Genomic DNA, 16,731 nt, shown 5'->3' with positions numbered 1-16,731 from the left:
GCCAGCCCTCGGGAGGGCCCAGCTCTTTTCCAGGCATCTCTGGTTTTTCATTGATCCCAATTCATCAGCCAGGTGCTGTGAACAGCTACATTTCCAAGGCAGCTCAGCATCCCGGGTACCGGCCAAACATTTGTGGGAATCTGGCCTCAAGGTCGGAGATGCAGATGGCAGCCGAAGGGCTCTGCCCCATCAGGCACATCAAGCGTTTCGAAAATCAGTGCTGTGGGTGATGACAGTCATCACAACATTCCACAAAATTACAAGCTCTTGTTTTCTCTCTCCTCTACTGCAAGCTTTTGGTTTTCTGGTGATTTTTAATATTTTTTTCCTCCCCACTGGACACACCAGTATAATGCTTCTAACTGATTTGTCTTTTAGGATTTCATTGTGACAGTGGTCTTCTCGTTCTTGTGGCTAGTGAGCTCATCTGCTTGGGCTAAAGGACTGTCAGATGTAAAGATTGCGACCGACCCAGACGAAGTGCTGTTACTGATGTCTGCCTGCAAACAGCAGTCCAACAAATGCTTGCCTGTTCGCAGCCCTGTTATGTCAAGCCTCAACACTTCGGTTGTAAGTGACTTTGATGACTGCTTTTCACCCTTACCTTGAACACATGTTTTCGTCTCTTTTCACCTGTGCATTGGCATAAATCGGCTGGTGTAAACCAGTTAGCTGAAATGATTTAATTGGAAGTACAGTCTTGCTGCGGGGAAAGGCAGAGCATGACTCACGGCAGCTACATGCCGTGGAGCTACAGTAGGATGAGGGCGCAAGGTTGGGATGGGGAGGATGCAAAGTGTCTGTCCAAGCGCATTGCTTGGCCTGTCTGCTTTTAACTTGCTCGCTGCGACAGGGGCTGTGTGTTCCTTTAGGAGGAAAAGGGGTTGTGCCTTAAATTCCTTTAAGAATACAACATAAAATTGGTCTTCAGAACGTAAAAAGAAAAAAAAAACAACAACAAAAAACATCCAGTTAGCTGACAAATTAATATCTCACTTTTTGGTTTATACCAATATTATCTTTCTATGGTTTCTTTAAATTAGATTACGTTTTCAAACAAAAACCCCTATGTTTTGGCCTAAAAGCTTAATCTTTTTTCGGAACAAAAAGGAAGACAGACACCTTGTGAGCTACAGCTAAGGGACATGAATTTGGGCATTTGCTCCAAAGCTGAGAAAATTTGCCAGCAGGTTTTGGGAGGAGGATGAGCTGGGAGCAGCTTTGACTTCTCCCAGAACCATGCAAGGGCCATAACATTGGGCTGGGCTGTGAGACCGCGGCTGCCGAGTGACAAGCTCCTCTTCTCCCCACCCAGGTCTTTGGCTTCTTGAACTTTATCCTCTGGGCAGGCAACATTTGGTTTGTGTTTAAGGAGACGGGCTGGCACTCCTCGGGCCAGCGGCACCCTCCGGACACCATGGAGAAGCAGCCCAGTGGCTACAACCAAGGTGGCTACAACCAAGACAGCTACGGGCCGGATGGTGGCTACAACCAGCCAGGCTCCTACGGGCAGGTGGGTGAATACGGCCAGTCGCAGAGCTACGGCCAGAGCGGGCCGACCTCCTTCGCTAATCAGATCTAGGGTTCACGCAGCATGAGCTCCTGCATCCCCCACGTGTAGAGAGTTTCACAGGTCTCAAGTTTCAGTGGCGCCAAGATTTTTAAGGGTTTTCCATAAATTACGACTACAACACGGTGTTTAATGTCAGTTGAAGATCTAAGCCTACCTCCTGAGGCAGGTGGGAGGTGGCCGGCGGGCTGGAGTTGTCCTTTTTTCCCCTGGCTAGCCAGATCCAGGGGATATGCTTGTGGCAGGTGATGCCCTGGAGTCAGTGTTGTAGTATGTACTGTAGAGATAACTTTATGGTAGTTTTCTATGTGTTAAGACGGTAGAAGCATTTTGTAGCCTCAAGTCTGTAGTATTTAATATGCATAATATAATTGAATTTCCTTCTGCATTTTGGTGAAAATCAAAAGTGTTTTACTATTATTTCTACAGAGTACTCTGTATATCCATGCATGTAACATTGCACCTAAATTTTCAAAACTGCCTGTCTGTGACTCTTTGGAGCACTTTTTTGTTAAACTTTTTTGTTTCAGACAATTTTACTATCATTTCAGTTAACTGAGTCATCCGTAATTTAGTGCATGGATAAGCAGTTTCATACTACCAAATGTCTGGACCGTGTAAACGGAACTTCTCGACTTCTGCCACTACATTTTGTTAAATGTATGTTTAAAAGAAGTATGCATCTTTTATATATTTTGCAGAGTTGAATATATGGCTTACCCAAGTTCTGAATGCTTTGTAACTAAAATGTTTTTCCTTGAAATGGCATTCAGTAGTATATATGGTACCTGACCAATGTTTATTCCATTTAACTCAGCTAAGTATTCATTCTGTAAACCACTATTTCTATGGATGTTTTGTGAATCTTTTAACGTGAGCTGTGGAGAATAAGGACCAAGTAACTGTGTTATATGTTTACAAAGGTATTTATTTAACTAAGATAACAGAGGTGCAGATATCAGTATACAAACCCATGGGAAAATGCCCTGCTGCTTAATACCGCAGAACATGAAAACCGCATATCACAACCATGTTGTTGTGACCTTACAAAGCATAAACATTCCTTTATACCCTCTTATAATAAGAAAACCTTTCCATCTGTGCTGTTTCGAGATGAAGTGTCCCTCTGTTAGGCTCCTGCTCTGAGCGCTAGCTTGGTGCTACTGGAGAATGTAACCGGATTGACCAAATAACCCAGGCTCGGAGGAACTCATCCTCAAAGAGCCAGAGCCAGGCTTGTAGCCCGTTCGGATCTCTCCCTGGGAAATTCAGCCCCTCCTCACTACAGCACATGGGATGCATTGACGCAAACAAAAACCTGAAGCACAATATAGTAATCAAAACTGATCATCTGCATTTCTAAATCAAAGTGTTATCAGTATATAATCTTATTGTATGAGCTGTAATGTTGAAAGCATCTTAGCTTAAAACAGCTTAGTCTCTTCTATGATTGTTGTAACCAATTTATGGCTACTCGGTGGATGAATCTATATTGTGATATCTATTTGACCCTAATAAAGTTATTGCATACAATGCCTGTTTTCAGAGTATGTTAATATTAAAATGTCACTGCAAAATAACTATGATAACTATTAAAGATAAAGAACTATTCCTGTGCTTTACCTTATTGGTCATATTCTTACTGTTTTCCAACACTTTTTATGAGGATTGTTTTAATGTACAGTAGAGTACGACACTTCTACAGACGCTTGTCATTAAAGGTCAGTATAACAATTAAAAAAAAATAATTAAAACTGTGTGATTGAATACCTGCCTGCCTCTTTACCTCTCTTTCCATCTGTCAGTTAGGACTAGCCCAGTACTGTGCTATCTCAGTTCTGTGGATTGCTGGAAAGCCATGTTTGAGCTGTAGAGAGGACAAAGCGGAATATCTGAATGTCCTGGTATTCCAAATGGGAGAAAAATACAATTCTATTGGTCAATGAAAAATTTTACTTAGTCCTTTTGTTCCTCTTTTTTTTTTTTTTTTTTTAGTTTGGAAAAGTCCAATATAGGCAAGCCAGGAGAAAGTGAAATCTATGTGAAGCAAAGGATGGGGGGAGGGGATGTATGCTCTTCATACCCCATCCCACATAGTCCTACTTCTTCTTTTTTCTGTTTGTTTGGTTGGGTTTTTTAAATCCACTTTGTATTGGTTGATCAGGAATATCCCAAGCTGGTTTATCTGAGCCTCCCCACTAGAAATGGATAGAGTTTTTTGTGTCAACTAGTTTTTCTCCATGAACTTTTCTACCCTGATGAGCAGTGTCCCATTCCTAATTTTTTCTATCCAATGCTGAGGGTCAGAAACTTGAGTTTTGCTTAGGTTTGTTCCTGCATTTCAAACAAGCTGAAATTCTTGTGTAACCATGTGAGCACAAGAACTGCAGCTTTCAAAGCCTCAGGAGTTGGACACCCCTGGAGAAAGGGCAGTTCCTAACACAGGACTGAGGACAGAATGAAGTTGATGACTTATTTTGGGTATTATCTGCCTAACTCCAAATCTTAAGATTTTCTCATGAAGGGCAGAACTGGTGGAAGGGAGTTGGAAAAAGCAGTGAGAGAGGCACATGTTTTCATGAAAGGCTTGCCCTTTGACTTGCCCAGTTCGCCAGATTTTCACAGGTATGTTGGCTCCTTGCTGCCGTGCAGAACAGCTGAGCTGGCTGTTGTCCTTTGGGGACTATAGTCTTCACTGTGAGTTAGGAGGGATGAAATATCTCTTCCTCTACAGCTTCTCAGATGAATATAGTATGGCAGCAGCAAAAACGAAAACAAAAATGATGCATGCACTTCTCTGTGTTATATAAGAAAATGTATCTGAATGTTTCCTCTGTGTTCCTCTGGGTTCGACTCTTATCACATCCTTTGGCAATTGTTGAGAAATTGGAAGTTTATTTGAACTGGGGATAGTGACTGTATACCAAAGCATTGAGCAGCAAGATGGAAAAGACTTTATTTGATGTTTCCTAGGTGTAAGACAAATAGCTAAGTAAATTTGAGCATCCTCTGTGAAACTGCTGCTGGCAGACCGATTGCTTTCCTACTTCATCATTAGTGAGTATCTCTGCCAGTTAGTTAAATAACTAGGTCAGCCTTGGAAAAAACATGTTCCTTGATCTTCTGTGCTGTCCCTCCTGTTTCCCCATGTGTTTCTCTTTATAGCCCGTTTCTCAGCTACTCAAGATGGGAGCATATTTGCATTATCAAGTGTAGAGCTGTGGAGGAGAGGCTGGTACCTCTGCGAGTGTGGCGGGGGAGGTGGGAGCACAGGACTTTCTCTCCAGGTGCTTCAGAGGCCAAGGAAGAGGCATGCTCACACACCGCTCTTGACTGGGGAGGGGATGCACTTTGCAAAGGTGCAGCATCCTGCCCTGCGCGGGGAGGTGCTGGAGAGGGCAGGCAGCATGACGCTGGGTACCCGGTGCTCTGCAGCCTGCTTTTCTCCCTGCCCCACACATCGAGGAGAAAAGGATGAAGTTAAATGCAAATCCAGCCTACAGGGCTGTGCCCTTACTTGACAGGGTATTTTTTTATTGTGCAATTCTTTCCAAATGACTCCTAAAATCTCCTTCACTGTGGCTGTTGAGCTGCCTGTAACAGAGCCTCAGTGATGGCCAGGACTCTGAGAAAGTTTGTGCTCCTGTTGCACGAATTCATATTGCAATTACCTGACCTGATTAAGTTAATTATTTCCAATCTGTATATGCTCTCAATTTGAATGAGCAATTCGGGCTCTAGCCCTGAATTATTCTTAGCTGAAACTCTGATGTACTGATAAAGGAGGCAGCTACATGCAAGACACATTGCACCTGTCTATAGTCTGCTCCTGACAGCATCTCCCGTGTTTCACAGTTAATATTACAGACAGATAAAGAACTACAAAGTAAAAACTGCCACGTATTGTTTCATCCTTTTCTGAAAAAGTTCTCATATTATGCTATGTCATGTCAAAAGCATAGTCCTCTCTCTACTAGTTTTAAGTCAGATTTGAGTCAAAATTTTTATATATGTGAATGGATGGGTTACTTAGCTTGTAGTCTCCCTGACTTAACTATTCTTTTTCAGGATTTCTTTTTATTCCCTCCTACTAAACCCAAGAGATTTTCCTCCTGGAATTTTCTAAAAGCAGCAATAATTTGTATTTTAGTATTAATACATCTGGTGCTGATTATCCCATCATTTGTCAATGCCATACATCCTTAGTATGAAGATCTTAGCGTTTCAATATGAAATTTTAATTCATCCCATTTGTTGCATTTAGCTACCAGTTTCTTTTCTTACATTTTTACTGTTGTGTCCTTTAATAAGATATTAGGGGTTTATAAATACAGCTGCCTTTTTGAAGTCTAAATGTCCTATCATAAATCCCTGGAGCCACTCTGCTCCCTGACAGTCCCCATACGAGGCACGAGCCTATTTTGGCCAAAGTGCTGTACCATGTCTGAAAAATGTCTGGACATGAGATGACAAACGGTGTTCCCCTGCAGAAAGACCGGTTCTAATAGCTTTTCTTAAATGACATTTTACCTGCTCTGTCTCAGCAATGGGACTCATAAATATTTTAATCATGACCCCAGAGCTAAATCCCAGGGCGAGCTGAGTTATCTCCTACGTGTGCAGTAGGGGAGGTGGGCTGACCCATCCGTGGCTCCCAGCCAGGGTCTCCCCCTCACCCCGACCCCTGCACAGACCCTCTGAGCCCGCTGAGTGGGGCAGAATTTTGCATTACCCAGCCAGTCACAGTTTCATCATCAGGCACCGCTCAGCAAACTGTACCCAGCCCAGCTGATGCAGATAAATAGTGGTGCAGACTTCCCCCTTGAGTGAAATCGAATTGACTATGAAGAGGTATTTTTTAAAAAATGGTGATGGCCAAGAGGGAAATGTTCCTGGGACACACAGGACTTTACTTGCACCATCCCAGCACAGATGGAAGCAGCAGCAGCAGCGTGCACCCCAAATGGCATGGTGATGGAGAAACAAATGAGCAGGAAATACTCTGTAATTTTCTTTATCCGCCACATTCCCTGCCTCCTGGGATAAATGCAGGGGTTCAGCAGTTCAGGTTTCAGACTATTTAGCAGGACGTTAGCAGGGGTAAACCAGCTACCGGTGAGCAGGAGCCTGTGTGGCTCTGTGACCAGAGGGTATTTATGCAAAGCAGACTACTTGTTGCAGCAGCACAGCTATCAATCCCTTGAGCTGGTTAAATCCTTCATTAACCTGCACTGGGTTGTGTCTCCTCTTCGCATGCCACCCTGCAGAAGAGAAGGTACTTCCCCGGTGGGGCTGAGCCCACCTGCTCGTGCGGGCACCACAGGTTGGGGCTGGTGTGGAGAGACCAACCATGGTGAGCACGCTAGACCTGCTGGTTCTGCTGGCTTTTCCCATGTTAAGTAATTGATTTCAAGTGAAACAAGAGGAAAATAGTATTAGGCTGTGGCAGCCAGTCCTGCTTTGGGCTAAGATGGAGTGTGGGGCTTCTCTAAGATCAAAATGACCATATTCTGGTCACAAAGAAATGAAGCTATTACCTTCTTGGGTGGAAGTTAGCAGCACTTCTCCTACAGCTGCTGAAGCGTTCGCTGAAGAAACAAAGCCTGAGTGCATCCTCTGTTTCAGGTATTCCCTTGCGCCTCTGTCCCCAGCGACGCCTGCCAGCCCCAGCATGCCCCTGCCTGCCCCTGCCGACTGTCCCAGGGCCATCTCAGAGGGAGCCAGGGCTCCATCACACACAAATGTTTCGCAATGTAAGTCTTCTAGAACTGCAGAAAGCAAAAAGGATGGGAAAACACCCAAAGTCAAGTGGAGACGGCAGCTTTTTGCAGTGGCAATTATTTTCAGTGAACTGCCTGTAAAGATTTTGCAGTTTTGAGCATCAGGTTGCGTATTTTGTGCAGACAATATTGTTAAGGTGTGAAACATGCTAAAACTTGACCGATAAAAGCACCTGGATATTTCAAACATAAATAGTGTGTTATCAAAATAGCTACAGAGCAGATGGCCTGGCTCCCCGCACACCTTGCTGACCAGGATACTCGAGCAACACATCCAGCCAAAATCTTGCTGTCTTCAAAGCCGATCATCTGCAAAGGCAAGGGTTATCCTCATGCTACCCTTTATCTGTCAGGCACTAATGCTCCTGCATACGCTAATTAGTATATTTTAGAGGGATAATGTACCCCAGGCTTGCTTGAACTTGTTACTACCCTAGCAAAGCAAATTACCTGTTCTAGAGCTCAGGCGCTCCCAAGTCAGTTAGATTAAAAAAAACTGCGAGCTGAAATCTGATCTATGGTGGAAAGAGCCCAAAACGCAGAGGGCTGGGTTTGCCAGCCAGCTCACAGCACTGCCTGTAGCTGATAAACATGCAACGGAGTCTGTTTCTCACTCTCATTTTTACCTTGGATGTTAAGACCAAACATTACCATGCTGCAGATTAACCGGGATGTAAGGCTTTTCATGCCTCCTTGTACGGTTCAACAGATGTGAAAGGGAATTATCACTTCAACATGATATCAAGACTCCTTTTTTTTTTTTTTTTTTTAGCTGATGGCAGATTACTAAGCCTGAATTCTTGTTTAATTTTAGTGTGTTAATTGATGGGATAATGAGCATTGATTATATGTGTTTTGGCTGCGTCATTGCAATTACAGGCTCTGTTTTATTCATGAGCCAGTCCTAAAGAATGCACTAGAGATCTAAGACAGCTTAAACCTCTCAGAAAAAGGCTCTGAATTGTTTGAGTAATGACACTTTTAGATGGAAAATTAAAGGTTCTCTTTTCCCATGCTTTTTAAGATAATTAAAATCCAGGAACAGTAAGGTGGTGAACATCCTTATTCATTAGCCTTCAGTAATTTAGCTTCTACCAAATGAGGAAAACATTTTAATTCTCTAGGCCATCTGTTGCAGTCTCCTTTGCGTGTCCTCTTACATAAAGTCTCATCCTGGGTAGTTTTAACATCAGTATTGTATCCTTTCACCAGCCACGATGAGCTGGATGAGGTAGCTGAAGTCACTACCTATTAACAGACCACCCTGGGATTGCAACGGCCGCTTGGTCTTTTAGGTGGAAGTTACCCTGTCTAGACACCTCTAGGCAAGGGATCTGCAGAAAGGAGACTGTGCACAGAGATAGGCAGCGTGACAAGCTGTGTGTTTTCTAATAGCAATATCCATGCCAATAAATAACAAAGTTCATCAGAGCCCTTCCAGTCCCTCTAATGTGCGACTGCTCTGCCATATGGCTCCGTGCTGCTTTTGGAAGCAGGCAGCATCCGTTCGGGTAGAAACCGAAGGAAAGGCTCCGTGCTGGATGCTGCTTTGCAAGCGGTTTGGAGGAAGAACAGATCTCCTCTTTGCACTGCGCTGGGAGGATAAATAGTGGAGCAGGAGTGTGCTCATGGAGGATGAATGCCGGGTCAGCAATTGTGAAGCCCTTGGTTTCTGACTCTGTCTATAGGAACAATTCACTTCATAGCCCGGGGCAAATTACATGAGCCCACTCCCATTAAAATGATAACGTGTATAGCTGAACGGATGCAGTGTATTAGTTATTCCTGATGCAAAGTTACATCCCTACAGATCTAGGAAGATTCAGGCTCCATTAGTTTGGTTTGTTTCTGTCAAATTCTCACATAAAAGCCACTCTATTTGCCAGCCTGGCAGTGCTGCTTTAGACAGATGTATTTAGCTGGCTCCACGATCACCAGGCAGCATTTGCATTATTGATAGGGCATGGCTGTGAGCAGGCTGCTTTCACAGGGCAGAGCTTGAATTCACCTGTTTGCTATTATGCGAGTTGCTTGGAGATCACAAACACCCGGGCCTCGAGATGTGTGGCTGCAGAGCCAGTGTTCCCAGCACCAAGCAGTACTCAGTCAACCAGCCAGCTCCTGCTTCCACCAAAACAAGCCCTTTGGCCGCAGCAGGCATGCCCAAGCGGTAAGCCATAGCTTTGTTCTTTGCATCTCTGGTGATCTCCAGTTTGTCTGGAAATTTGTTATCTGGATGTAATTGTGTCTCTGTCACAAACCAGCTCTTGTTTTGCCTGTTGGCTGCTCTGTAGCAGTTTCCAGCACTTCAGCAAAAGTAAGAAGGCTTTAAGTTTTAACAGAGAGCAGGGAGGTTCTTCTCGTAGATGTGAGTGCTGCTGGAAATAAAAGCCATGTGTCTGCTCCAGACTGGGAGCATTGGTGAGTGGGGGATGATGGACCCCTCTGGGGATGGGCTTAAACCTGAGACACTGCCTGGGGCTCTTTCAGGTTCTGAAGAAATTACTTGAATGCTGTTGCAATGCCCCCCTCTTAAAATTATTTAATAATCATCTTTAATAACAATGCCAGGCTACTCAAGTGAAGAATTAGGAGCTGCGTGCTGCTTGTAAAGGCCATTTTCCTTTCCACTGTGAAGGAAAGTCAGTCTCCCCTGGGAAGCCCTGAATTCCTGGGGGATTAAATGAAACAGAAATGAGCAAGCTCGCTCATGGAGAAACTATATACGCACACACAAATCAGCAGGTGATAACCGTGCCTCTCGTCTCTCTCACTACCAGCATACCTACAGCCAAGCAGCTGGCATCGATAAAAGGTAAGGGACCCATTCACTGTCCCTTGGGGGTTCAGTGCAGTAAATCCTGGTGATTTAGCGGAGCTGTGAGGCCGTGCAGACCCTCAGCTGGTGCTAGATGGGAGGGTCTCGTGGAGCCCTGTGCGACGTGCTCCTGCGTTGATGCGCATCTCCTCTTCTGCTTACCTCATCATTAAAAATCACAGCCCGAGCCACCTGTGGTACCTGATGCTAATGGAAGGCTGTGAGCGTGCAGTCTTTAGGATGCAGCCCAGGAGCAGGGGGAAGGAATCCAGCCCAAATCCCAAGTATACTGTGCGTCTGAGCATCAGCGCTGCACTTCAGCATGGGGATTTCTGTTCAGCCAGGTTTCCCAAATGGGCCATATTTTCCCTGATACGGGATCCTGGGAGTCCAAATGCACCCAGGAGATGGCCAGCGTGGCCTGTCCCCATGGTGTGGCAGGTCCTTGCTGGATGCTCAGGGTGGGGGGAGAGAGCAGATGGGTGTTGCACATCACTCGGTGTTAGTGCCCCAGCTCTGACTGAATGCTTCCTTTACATGTGTTTCCATGGGACGTGAGGCATGTTGCTGGCCCACTCCAAATAAAATCTGGGCCAGGTCCTCTGTGGGCATAAACAGTTTCTGTCTCATTAACTTTAATGAAACTACACAGATTTCCACCCACTCAGGATGGTTCTGACAATTCTTTTCAATTATATCTCAAATGCCACTTTTTCCGATAGGCTGGTAACTTTTCCCCTCTCAGCTCTAGGAAAAGGTTCAGACCTCGAAAAAGCTTTTGCCACCGCAGCTTTGGTGTATAACAATTCTGCTGATCCTGAGGGCAAGCTCAGCAAAGCTGAAACCAAATGCTTGCTGCAAACCCAGTTTGGGCGTTTCATACAGGTGAGAGGGTGTGGGTGGGTGGGTGGCACTGGGCCAGCGCTGGCCAGGTGCTTTGGGTGCAGGAATGGCACCCTGGGCTCTGCCCTGAAGCTGGGCAAGCATCGGTCCATACAGTAATCCCAAGTGAGGCTTTAGTGATTTGGCACAAACACCCTCAGTGAATTAGTTGCTTTATGTTGAGCCTATGTCTAACACAGGGCTAAAGGAGTGGGGGACAGCAATAAACCACAGCTGATGCGCCTGCTTGCATTTTTTTTTTTTTAAAGAAAATAGGGCAATTGCAAAAAAAACCCTCAGATGATAAGAGACTGTATTTATGAAAAGAAGAATCCCATTCAATTAATGAGACATTTGGTAGTTTGCCAGAGCACCAACCAAGTGCCAGGAGAGCCAGTCCCATGCCACAGCACCGCTGCGTGCACTGTGGTCCCTGCTGGGGGAAAGGGAGTGGGCAGCATCTCTCCATTGGGCACCCACCGGGGCGTTGGTGGCAGCTGGGTACGGTGAAAAACAGCTACATCTGCACTTGTGGCTGTAAAGTTCTTGCAGATTTTTTTTCCTCTCCCTAAATGATAAACAACAGAACACCAAACAGTTTTATCAAGTGGTAGAAAGAAACTGTATAGGACTAGTAAAAAGAGCTTAACTAAGTAAATGAGAGAGGTGTTTAGGAGTAAATACATTCTTGGTGATACCTTTGCTTCCAAGAATAACAATTGCATGACTGGTTGAAGAATTGGAATTGGTATCAAATTAGAAACTAGGCACCTTATGGAAAAGGACTTGAAAATATCAATAGCCAATCAAATTTGGAATCATGAGATGTTTGGAAGATTATGAAGTTAAAAAAAAATAATCCTGGAGCTTTTTTTTTTTTTTAATTAGAAAATACGAATAACAGACATGACACGTAATTTTAATAAACTCTTCCATTCCAGTGGTAATGTCCAACAGGACAGAGAATAACAACTACTGAAGTTAAATCTGTAAAATCAACAGTTTCTGAGACCTCCACGGTGTATTTTTGAGGACCTGTCTTGAATATTAAAGTTAGGAGGGCTGGTTCGTTGTTCACGCTCCCTGGTTTTATCAAGGCACAGACACTTTGCTGGGGGAAAAAAAAAAAAAAAAAAAAAAGTTACCAGCTGCATCATCATCACATCATCACTGCCAGATTTTCAGTCATGACTAGGTGTCTTTCAAAAGATGTATTCTGGGTTCAGGTGGAAGCTTTGGGGACTGGTGATTCTCCTGTCTTATTGCAGTAATGTTTCTGACTTTCTTGGGATACCTTTAGAAAAAACTAATATGAATGTGGACATAAAGACCTGAATGGGAAGATAAAGACCTGAATTTTTATGTATGTGTCATTCATTCTACCTTTTTTAATGATGCAACAAAAAAGGAACTTCATGCTTAATTTTTTAATTTAATTCTCCATAGGGCCAAGAAAACAAACCGAAATACCAGGAAATAATTTCTGCCCTGGATGAGGAGTCAGAGAACAAAATTGATTTTGAAGATTTCATGATCTTGTTAGTCAGTCTCACTCTAATGTCTGACCTGCTGCAGGAGATCAAAAATGTGAAAACCACAAAGTGATCAGTGCTTTAAAAGAAGAAATGGCTTGGCACTTTATAAGGAAAGCAGGAGCAAACCACACACGGAGATCACACGGAGTGCCTGGATACCCTGTGCGGGTCCCTGCTAAATGGAATAAAGTCTTGTCCAAACCTGGCTGAACTCACTCCTCTGTAGAAATGGTCTGTGGAGTGAAATGTTGGTGCTCAGGCCTTTGTGCCTACTATATATGTGCTTGGGGGTGGGGGGGTGCTGAGGGGCTCTCGGGGGGCCCTGAGGCCCCAGCACTAGTCAGCAGCTGGGTGCAGCCCCCAGCCCAGCTCAGTGCCAGGGGAAGGCAGGCCATGCTCTCCCAGACCTCTCCATCGTCTCCCACACCATTGTGGGGAGATGATGGGGAGACTGCCGCAGGAATGTGCAGCCCCATCGCCCTTGGGGGCAGCAGCATCCGTGGCGTGGCCGCTCAGCTCCCCAGGGCTCTCCCAGTTACCTCAGGGTGGTACCAGTGGCAGGTTTCGCAATTGGCAGCGAACACAAAATCTGTTGCAGCCTTTGGTAAACATTGACTTTAGTCTGCCTGGTTTCCAACCCACCATTAATCCTTCTGAAAGGAGCATTTATTTCTTTGTATTTCCTCCTCCAGCTGACCTCCCTCTTCATTGAGGGATCACTATGGAAGGAATTTCAAGCCCAGTATTTGCAATGCACCTTTGGCAACGCTGTACTTGTGTGACCGAAGGGACGGCTTAGCTCAGCATGTCAGACTATCTGTTGTTTCATGGAACTGTGCAGACAAGAAACCAGATAAGCTAAGAGGTCAGCCAGACTGGGGGGGTGGGGGGGTGGGAAGGGTGGCCAGTAAAGTGCTTTTACTGGATCTGAATGATATTGGCTTCCCAGCCATCGGCTTGGTTAGGGCCAGAACCTCAATATTAAATGCTCATCATCCTAATCTTTGTTTCAATTCCTACCTATAAGGTCCTGGCTCAGAGCCAAGGTTTAGCCCACTGTGACATCTCTTTAGGGCACCAATAAACAGTCTCACACCCCAGGAGCAGAATATCCTCTGCAAGAATTGAATAAGCCTCGACTACTACAAATAAGATGAGCAAGCCAGCAAAACGTTGCAATCTTTTTCATTTTCTCTCCCTCCTTGTCTGGAAAGGAGAGGACAAGAATGATTTAGCTTTGGTGCATAATTTTTTTTAAACAGGAAGGGATCAAAACCTTTGGTGCTGAAAGAGGGAAATTAATGTCAGCTGAGTAACAAGATTTAACTCCTTGACATAAAAAGGCTCTTAGGGTTTCCAGAAGCTAAGAGGATGTTTTGTAATGGATTTTGGTGCAAAGGAAAGACACGCTGCAGTAGGAAGCCGGCAACCAGTTTTTTCGAGAGGGGAGGTCTGTGTCTCTGTGTGGTATGGGACAGAGCTGAAAGAAGAAATGCAGATGGATGTGGTGGGTTTTGAAATGAAGCTCAGCAGGTAAGGTGCTGCTCCACGGGCTTTGAACCTCAGCTGAGACACGGCCTGGCCTGGAGGCTAAATGTGCATAAGTGGGCTTCCTACACATAAAAACTTGCACTAGCCAAGTCCCTTGCTCTGATGGTGGTTTGCAAGAATAGGCAGTGTCAAACCTGTGGCCACAAGTGACAAAACCAGTGAGCAGCTGTTTCTGTCTATTTGCTTGCTCATGGAGGTGTCCCTCCCGTACATATCCCACTGAGGGACCAGTGGCCCTGTGCCGCAAGGATGACTGCCCCCATGGGGTGCACGTCAGATCTCCCAGAGGTGGGATATGGGAGCACGGGCATGGGTGAGGCGGGCAAACCTCTTTTGGAGACCGTCTCTTCTAAGCTTGTGTCCACTGAGGAAACAGACCTTGATCAAGCACTCTGGATCTGGATCAAAATAAGGACTTAATCTGTAGCCTCATCCATATGGGTATCACAGCTTCATATCGATAATGTGTCCCTAGCGTTGCTCAGTTTCTTCCCTTGTGCCCTTGGGTTTTGGCCAGGTAGAAGATCTATGCAAGTTTGAAAAATCAGCTGGTGCTCCTTTTCTGGGGTAGAAAGATGGATCGAATGTGAGGCTCCCTAGAAGGCTTGCCCATTACTAAAGTAAAGAAAACACGGCACAGCCCCGAAAAACTTGTTTGGGAGCCACTGGTGACTCTGAAAGCATGAATTTCCTAATATTCCTCTGTTACAACAAAAATCCGAAAGGAACAATATTGTGAAGCCAATTAAGAAAGAGTTCTTTGAAATTCCCAAGGCCCTAACACAGTTGCTGTTATTGCTGAAATGTTTCTTAATCTTGCATGACTTGAATTAATGACTTAAGAAGCTTTTATCAGACCAATTCATTCTGTCATCTCATTGTATGCAAACCCTTTTTATTCTAGCATGGTGTATTGTGAGCTAGCATCCTGAGTCCCTGGTTTTGATCAAAAGCCCCTTGTACTAAGCACGACGAAAATACAAAGAAAGAAGAAATTCCTGAACAACTCAATAGCAAAGATATTCAAATGGTAAGGAAGGAATCAGAGGCACAGAATAACCAAGTACCTTGCTCAGCACATATAGCAGAGCTGGAACTGGATGCCAGTCTACACTGAGCTTCTTGCACAGAAGACCACGGCTTTCCAAGAGGCACTACGATGGTTTCTGCAAGAATTTCTGCGTAAATTGAATGGGATATGCAAGGCTTGATTTGCATCAGTCCTTGAAAGTCCTGCCTGATGCTCAAAAGCAGACGGACACACTTGGAAGAGCCCCAGCATCTTCTTATAGTTAGGAGTAGGCAGAAGTTTGCAGCTCGGCTGTGGAAGATGCTCTTTTATTAGCTCAGACTATTTGTGGCTGCCCTGAGCACTCTCAGCTAACGGCTTTGAAGCTGATCTGGCGTAAACAGCATGTCTGGCTGCATCCTCGGGGAGCTGGCTAAAAGCTTGCTTAAAAGGCTACTGTTGTGCTTTGTTTTGTCCCTAGCTTGCTCCTATTGGAAGTGATGGGAGTTCGTCATTGATTTCTCATAACAGAGCCCACGCAAGTGCTAAGGAGTTGAGGAGGCAGCTAAATTGATAAAATCTGCAGGCTCCTCTGCCTCAGCAAGCGTGAACATCTTATCAATATCTGATACCCCTTAGAACTGATGGCAGCACAGAGAGCAGCTAGTCAAAACCTGGCCTCTGTGGCCTCAGGGTTGAGTTGGGATTTGTCCAGCTACACTGTCCAGGTGTGAATAGCCACCCTGGGAGGCTCTGCAGACTTTGGATCAAAGTTTGAAGTTCTGCCCTGAAAAGTCTGAGTCATCTCTGCAGTTACATGAGCAGCTCTCAAATGACTGCCAGAGGAGAAATTAGGGTCAGGGAGAGCCTCAGATCTTCAGTTTCCATTTCCAAATATCAGCTCAGGAAGGCAGGTTCATTCTCATACTTTAATTAGTGCACCTTCAGCTTCTCCCCATGGCTTCCTCCTTCATATCTGGTGTTAACTCTATGGCCTGCTGGACTTGGAAGGTTTTGAAGATCTGGCTTCAGTCTAACCTCTAAGGCACCCTCCCAGATCACGGGGGAGCTCTTGCATCCAGCCCACTGACTTGCAGGGGGTGAGTCACGGCAGTTTTGCACGTTGAGCTTTCTGCCAGGAGCCTAGGGCCACACGTGTGGGGTCTGCAGCTTTGCATAGATCTTTCAGGAACGAGAAATACGCTCCCCAGCTGCCTCGCTGTTATCGCACTTTCAGTAAGACCTCCTGTCTGGGGCCCTGGAGCCTGGATGCTGAGGAACCTTACAGTCTGAGAGATGCTTTGCCTGTCTCCTCCTCTCTCATAGTAGGTGTTGCATTACTTTTTCATGTAAAATAAAACTTGCCTTGGCTGCACGCACTTTGCAAGTGTGTGATGCACGCCCCCACTCAGTATTTCCACGTGTCGTGGCCCATGAAAGCTTCTCGGCAGCTGCGTGCTGCCTCCCCTTACGCAGTTCTTGCAGCAGGTCACTTTGCAGAGAGAAGTAGAGGTTTGCATCACAGCCCACCAAGGTAGCAGTTAAACTGTGGCTGCATGGTAGGAAAACCTTCCTTCGGAGTGTTG

General features: G+C 45.2%; 2 protein-coding genes across 3 annotated transcripts in view; both read left to right on the top strand.

The window, feature by feature from the left end:
• Positions 1 to 3,103, top strand: part of SYNPR (synaptoporin) — a 109,875-nt gene extending 106,772 nt beyond the window's left edge. For both annotated transcript variants that reach the window (XM_056338068.1, XM_056338067.1), the window contains 2 exons: positions 379 to 570; positions 1,316 to 3,103. In XM_056338068.1, coding sequence (XP_056194043.1) covers positions 379 to 570; positions 1,316 to 1,582 — 459 coding nt within the window. In that variant the 3' untranslated portion in view covers positions 1,583 to 3,103. The remainder of the gene's footprint in view (positions 1 to 378; positions 571 to 1,315) is intronic.
• A 6,220-nt stretch (positions 3,104 to 9,323) lies between these two features.
• On the top strand, positions 9,324 to 12,744 carry SNTN (sentan, cilia apical structure protein). Its single transcript, XM_056338016.1, has 4 exons — positions 9,324 to 9,520; positions 10,131 to 10,165; positions 10,914 to 11,053; positions 12,497 to 12,744. The coding sequence occupies exons 1-4, from the start codon at positions 9,411 to 9,413 to the stop codon at positions 12,653 to 12,655; spliced, it is 444 nt and encodes a 147-aa protein (XP_056193991.1). The 5' UTR covers positions 9,324 to 9,410; the 3' UTR covers positions 12,656 to 12,744.
• The last annotated feature ends 3,987 nt before the right edge of the window (positions 12,745 to 16,731 follow it).

The sequence above is a fragment of the Falco biarmicus genome, chromosome 4 (genome assembly GCF_023638135.1).
Source record: "Falco biarmicus isolate bFalBia1 chromosome 4, bFalBia1.pri, whole genome shotgun sequence".
NCBI classification, from domain to species: Eukaryota; Metazoa; Chordata; class Aves; order Falconiformes; family Falconidae; genus Falco; species Falco biarmicus.
This window is presented reverse-complemented; position numbering and strand designations above follow the sequence as displayed.